Raw genomic sequence first — 6,971 nt, 5'->3', positions numbered from 1 at the left:
GCATCGATATTTCGATTTCTGCTCGCCTCGCAGTAGCGGGCATAGAGCCGAATCCACAATTAGAGAGTATGCCGAATCAGCCGCCGGCGCCGGTAGCGGAGGCACTACACCACAGACTAAACAGAGTAGCTGTCAGCTGTCACTGCACTGACAGTAGTGACAGCTGTTTAGATTTCTGCAATTTGTGCTTTGTATTGTATTTATTTATGAAATTTAAAATATTCTAATTAAAAAATAATAGCCGTCTTCCAGAATACTATTATTGATCGAGAATGTTTCTAAATTGCTGATTCAAACATTTGGGTCGATGCGTTATTCATAATGGTAATTAAATATTTAATTATTATAGATTATTTTTTCATGTCTGTTCATTTAGTAATAAAATTCTAGTAACAGCAATGTTGCAGTGACGAAATCTACATTTGTTAAAATTCAATAGTGCTAAAAAGTAATTTAAATTAGATAGCATAATTATAAAGTATGGTATTTTTGCAGACCTTGAAAAATAATATTAGCCTTCGTGTTACTTTATCAAGGCATAAAAAATTAACTATGTATAATTAATTTAAAATACATTTATGTAAGCCTATACTTACGCAATTCATACCTAGCCCTAACTATAAAAGAGTATTTTTAAAATTGTAACCCTAAAATATTCATGTTTTAGAATAGTAAGATATTAAACACAATCGCCAATGCCATTGACAGTAAAGAAGAAGTTAAGAAACGAATTGAAAATGGTAAATTAGTACTGCAGGAGTTACTTACATGCATTCAAAATTGCCAAAATAGATTTGGTGGAAAGTCAGAGTTGGCTACTGAAGACGACATTCGGTAAGTGCTTAGATTTATTATCAATCTTAGTCTTTAGTTTTTTTATACAATATCAATCAAATTAATTAATATAATTTTTTTATTACAGAATAGCTCAATTATGTGAAAAATGGGAAAGAGTGCTAAGCCATGGCATTAGGACGAATTTATCTAATTCAGCAATACATAACTTAGTGTCAGCTGGCTTAAACTTTACTTTCAATATAGTCAATGTTGGTAAGTCAATAATTTAATTCATTTACATCAATCAACATCTATGCAAGTAAATGATACAGAGGATTGTGAACATAATTTTAATTCGGTGTGTTTTATGTAAACCTGAAAATTTTATAAGAGGGTACAACAGCATTTGATTGATTGGATGATTTGGAAGTACAGCTAAAATGAAATAAATTAAATTCAACATTGCAAACAGGCGATGTTGCATAGGATGCTCTTTTACTGAGCCAATTTATTTGTGTGTGTGAAACAATTGTTGCCTTTAACTTCTACCCACATCTGTTCTGATGCTCTTACTCTTACTCTCTATGAACTTACTGGAAATATTTTTTGTTGTTTTATTGTGGAGGAATAAATCAAGATCTTAACTTAAACCTTTTAATTGCAGGGAATTCACTCTGGAGCTACACATGCTTGCATGTTACTAAGCATGAAAAAGAAAGGTTCAAAATATTAGCAAATATCAACACTCCTCTTGGATATTTTAGAGCATTCCTTCGTGCATCTTTAAATGAGAGATCTTTGGAAAGGTGAAATATGTGATTTTTTCAGTTTTTAAAGTGAGATTTTCTAATTTGTACAACTAATCAAACCTGAAAAAAGAGCAAAGCTGCAGATCATGACTCAACTGCTAACCCAGTGATTTCTAAATATGTATTTATATTATGCAAATAGAGTAATATGTGCTTATCAGATTTAACAGGGTTCATAACAGTCAACAAATGATAATTTAAAAAAAATATCACAATAAGTACAAATTTTAATTTTATTTACTGATAGATATCTTCAAAGCTGGATGTCGCATGGCCTTTTAATGGAATACTATGAAGATGGCGCTCTAGTTCGCGACACGGAGGCATCAAATCTGCTTCCTAATATGGCTTCAGGTAAATGACCTACAATCACTTCTCTACTGTTGTTTACTGTAGTAAAGTATTAAACATTAAAATAATATTTACATTGTTACAGGCTTATCTTCCATTTTATTCGCGTTATCAATTGACAGACCTGAATTGAATGAATCACAGCAAACAAACCAGATTAGCAGAGCGGAACATGTCATTCCATTGCCGACACCAGTGAAGTCTAGTAATATGAAACGGAGACCCTTACGCCAAGTGATATCTTTCGATAAAGCTGAACAACAAAAGAGCAATCTCAAAGAAAAAAGAAAGTCCTTGGGCCCCATTGACCAAGCCTCTGACACTTGGAAGAGTGCTCCAGCAACCTGTCTAAATTCACCTGATCCTAAAGAAAATACCCAAATTACTTGTAACAGTGATCCAACGAGTTCCGAATGTAAAACTGGTATTAGACATTTCTTCCCTGATAGTGTTAAAGGCATAGATAGCCCCTCACAAATCCTCTCTAAGCTATCAGAATGTGCTAAAGAGATTTTTACCTCTTCAAACAGTATTGAAACTAATAACGCTATGAAAGACGACCTATCAGAACTAAGCATAAACAATTTGAAAATATCAGAAAGTGACAGTGAAGAAGTTGCTGGTAGCATAGATGGCAGCACTTCTTGCTTGGAGCTATGCTTCACTGAAGATGAGAGTGTACCTGAGGATAAAACTTTGAGTTCAGTTCTAGAATATAAGGAAAAGGAATGTCTCAATTTACAAATGAAGTGCAGTCAATTAGAGGTAGCAAGTAGGGAAAAAATACAAAAGTTGGAGAAAGTAGTTTTAGATTTGAGCAAGTGAGTCAGTATGAAATGAATAAGAATATACTATATTTATTAGCAATAATATATGATTAATATCTAAGTATATTAAACACTGTTTGTATAATACTGTAGAAACCCCAATTTTTTTTTCTTATTTTTACAGGGAAAATGATCGATTAAAAGATCAGTTAAGGAATTACATGTCAGCTGTAGAAATGGGAAAAGCTTTAAAAAGTGGGAGTGGTGACAGTGAAGAAGTGAGTCTGTATGAGAGAAAACTTGTTCAGGTATGTCTAGATTTAAATTATTTTAGTAAAATAGAATGATTTAACTACACAGATGCCTTAAACCAAAATATAAATTCAGCATAGTAGTTGCTTGTTAGTTCAAGTTACATGCTATATTTTTCTAAAATAGTATGTTAAGTATTATTTCTGTTGGGTCTAAATAAAGACTGGTATATAAATGCTTCGTGGCGCTAATTTCGCCTTTTGTAATGTTGTCTCTATGCAATGAAGATTTAAATAAACAAACCTCAATGACTATTTTAAGTATTTTGTGTTTCTCGATAAAATTATTATAACGATTCTCCCAGGTGGCAGAAATGCACGCTGAACTCATGGAATTCAATCAGCACTTGCAGCGTCGATTGCAAGAGCTGGAGAGCACCGCTATGGAAGTACTGGACTACCCCGAGTCGAACGTTAAAGCTCACATTCCTACTGCATTTTTAGTTGGCAAGAAAACACATTCCTATCATGTTTACCAGGTAGGTTCAACAGCATCGATAGTATCGCTTGATAGCAGTTTCTTGTACCTTCATTATAAAAACAATCCCTAAATATAATTCATTTATAATGTTGAAAGTAAATGGTTGGTATTATTTTTAGATATTTCTCAAAGTGGGTCAAGAAGAGTGGAATGTATACCACAGATACGCGAAGTTTCACGAGCTTCACACTCAGCTGAAGAAATGTCATCCGGATATAGCAACATATAAATTCCCACCAAAGAAGACCTTGAGAAAACGAGTAAGCTATCTTAATTTTATACATGTTGATTTTCCAATTGTTTAGACGTCATCGATGCATGAGCCTTACAAGGTCGTCCGATATTATTAAGAGCTCTTACACACGAGCAGCACATTGACGACAGCAAAAGCGACAGCAGTCGCCGACAGCCTTCTAAATTCGAGTTCCATATTATTTCATTCATCGAAACAATGAAATAATATGGAACTCGAATTTAAAAGGCTACCATAATAAAACATTAAAAAATAGAGCATGGGCGTCGGTGTGTGTAGTATCGTTCTCTATTCAATAACATTTCTTAAACCCACAATGATCGGTTCTTTCTCTTTCGTCGACGACGACGGAGTAAATGCAACAGCAGTGTTTCTTCAATGAAATCCATTTTCAACTGACTGGCTCCTGTACAATGACGTACGCCGACACGGTCGTCGCAGCAAGCTGTCGACTCGTCGACGGCAGACGTCGACGTGTCGACAGCTTGCTGCGGGCACGTCGACGGCTAGCTGCCGACAAGTGACGGCGACTGCGGTCGCCTTTGCTGTCGTCAATGTGCTGCTCGTGTGTAAGAGCTCTAAGACCTACATTTTGACTAGAGGCGATTCGTTTGTGTGTCTTTTTCTAGATTTTTATATCTTTTTCACTTTTCTACACCTGTAAAAGAGTCAAATAATATAATAATAATGAAGAAAATGGTCTGACCATAATAAAATTCTCATTTTGAATTGTATCGATAGGTATAGGTTACACCGCGCTTAATCTGAGTCAGTACTAGCGATTGTAGAACGCGACCGCTGTAACATACCTATTTTGTTACGTCAAATTGTCATAGAGACTTCAGATCAGATAGGTACACTTCAGACATGTATGTTGTGACAGCTGTTACATAACTAAACACTTCTGCAACGCTCCACGCCACAGGAACCGACTCAGTTGTGTGTTATAGATGTAGTTTGATGAACTTTTAGGAAATGACTTGTTGTACTTTCTCCACTTCAAAATAGATCTTCGTCATTGCGCCTGTAAATCGAACCAAATTCTTAACTCGAAAAAGTTCCTACAACCCGAACAAGTTAACTGCGCACCTCGCTAGAATGCGACTCTCTCGCACTTAGCCGCGTCGATGTGACGTCACGGCCGCCAGATGCGCAGTTAACTCGACCAGTAGGCCTAAGATGCGCGCCGCGATAAGCGGTTATCACGCCATTTTATCGATTTTGACGTCGATAAAAGTTATCACGGCGTAGTTTATCTGATTTTGAATTTTAGTTTCAGTCACAATATTGTGCGATGTGGAAGTCATTGGGGGAGGCCTATGTTCAGCAGTGGACGTTCCGTGGCTGAAATGATGATGATGATGATAAAATTGTGTGAATATATTAGGATGCAGGGGTAGTGGAGCAGCGCCGCATCGCACTGCAAGCGTACCTGCGGCACGTCCTGCTGGTCCTACCAGAGCTTCGCGAGTGCACCAGCAGAGCGCAGCTCATCACGCTCCTGCCTTTCTTCGGGTTTGTACCCAACATTTATTTACACTTGTCGGAAACTGCAGCGTAGGATGTCAAAGGTAGCCAGAAGGCGCTGGATGCAGGCCGCTACCAACCGGTCGAACTGGATGTCATTGGGGGAGGCCTACAGCTGAAATGATGATGGTGATGATTCATTTATTTATTTTACGATTTTTTTATGTACTGCTTGATATTTTTTTACAAATGACCTGACACTATTAGAATGTTTTAAGGCTCGTCTTTATTTTTGATTTTGAACATGACCACAATTTTATAGTTCCTCTTTGTATAATTACTATATCTGTAGGATGGGATCTGTTTAACTTTTTAAAATACCGATTCATCTTTCCCGATTTATGTAACCTCACAGCCAGAAAATATGTAGCTACAATAAAATTATTACGGGCATTTAAGAGTGGATCATATCATACATTTAATAAAATATTAATTGCTGTGATGCACGATAATTATAATTAATTTTAGTAAAAAATGTATCTTTTCATTTACTTTGCAGAACCTCATCGACAACGAGAGAAAATGGATTTAGTCAGTCTATAAGCCGGCAGCAGTCTATTGATTCTGTTTCAACTTACGATGCACTATGATTATACTTTTCTAAAAACTATTTATACTGATAGTATTTGCATCCAGTACGAAGTAAGGGAACTACAATTATTCTACATACGATGAAACGGTCGGCAATAAAATAGAATTCAGAAATTCTGCGATGTAGTAATATGTAAAAAAAGGTGAGAATTTTATAATTTTGTTATCAAAGTATAGAATAGTAATAATAATAATTAGAATCTAGGAAAGTTTGAATCTTATTTGTATTATTAATATTATTTAAATACCAGAGAAATGTATTGCCTCATCATTTTATTTATTAGTCTGTGATATTACAAGCTAGCTTTATTGTTTAAAACAAATACTTCCATATATAACAATGTTCAAGATACAAATGACACGATGTATTAATATGTTATTGGCTTTGGTTTAAGGTTTTATAAAACGTATTTTTTAATGTATCAAACATCTTCACAACGCGGCAACGTCATATCACATTGTAGCCTTTAAAATTCATACAAATAATAATACAGTACATACTACGTAATTATAAAACTGTACAATGAACTAGTTTTAAAAACGTATTAAGAGTGAATATATTTTATTTAGATACATACCAAAAATAACAATTTATGAATATTATTTACCTACACTAATAAATGTACGAACATCAGTAGGTAAATAAATATAATTTTAAATTTAACTGGTTATTTCATTTCAATGCTTAACATTGCCTTGGAAAACTTCTAGACGAAGACAACATCACCAACAGCAGGTAGTGTCATCCACGAAGCGCTCCACCAAGGACGTCGAGGGAAGCGCGGGGTACGGGGAGTTTTTGATCCGATCGAGCGTCAGTCGCGAAATTATTGAGTGTGCGTGTGCACTCATGATGAATAAACTATACTTACGAGCAAAAGTATGGAATTACCTTCTTGTGTTTTGTTCCCACCTATCTGAAGAACTCGGATTTTTTATGCATCTAGGGTGATTCCATACTTTTGTTCGGGAGTGGTGGGGCGAGTCTTCATGGATGGCACTATCTATCTATACGCTGATTTATTCCTAAAGAAGGCTGGGGTAACTCTTTCTCTGGTGCGTTAAATTTTGATAAACTATTTCTAAGCGTTATGCTTCTTCGGC

The 6,971-nt window shown here is 35.5% G+C and overlaps 1 protein-coding gene across 1 annotated transcript; it reads left to right on the top strand.

The window, feature by feature from the left end:
• Positions 1 to 177: 177 nt before the first annotated feature.
• Positions 178 to 6,731, top strand: LOC114353173 (sorting nexin-29). Its single transcript, XM_028305036.1, has 11 exons — positions 178 to 324; positions 668 to 834; positions 923 to 1,050; positions 1,442 to 1,583; positions 1,834 to 1,940; positions 2,023 to 2,758; positions 2,889 to 3,012; positions 3,321 to 3,494; positions 3,616 to 3,756; positions 5,137 to 5,264; positions 5,776 to 6,731. The coding sequence occupies exons 1-11, from the start codon at positions 322 to 324 to the stop codon at positions 5,864 to 5,866; spliced, it is 1,941 nt and encodes a 646-aa protein (XP_028160837.1). The 5' UTR covers positions 178 to 321; the 3' UTR covers positions 5,867 to 6,731.
• The last annotated feature ends 240 nt before the right edge of the window (positions 6,732 to 6,971 follow it).

This window comes from Ostrinia furnacalis, unplaced genomic scaffold (genome assembly GCF_004193835.3).
Source record: "Ostrinia furnacalis isolate ACB-3 unplaced genomic scaffold, ASM419383v2 OfSCF1632, whole genome shotgun sequence".
Lineage (NCBI taxonomy): Eukaryota > Metazoa > Arthropoda > Insecta > Lepidoptera > Crambidae > Ostrinia > Ostrinia furnacalis.
This window is presented reverse-complemented; position numbering and strand designations above follow the sequence as displayed.

What these genes read in the sequence shown, in the direction of transcription:
- LOC114353173 (XM_028305036.1), top strand. An exon ending in TTTCAATATAGTCAATGTTG is followed by an intron (nt 1,051 to 1,441) that starts GTAAGTCAATAA and finishes TTTTAATTGCAG; the next exon opens with GGAATTCACTCTGGAGCTAC. An exon ending in ACGCTCCTGCCTTTCTTCGG is followed by an intron (nt 5,265 to 5,775) that starts GTTTGTACCCAA and finishes TTTACTTTGCAG; the next exon opens with AACCTCATCGACAACGAGAG.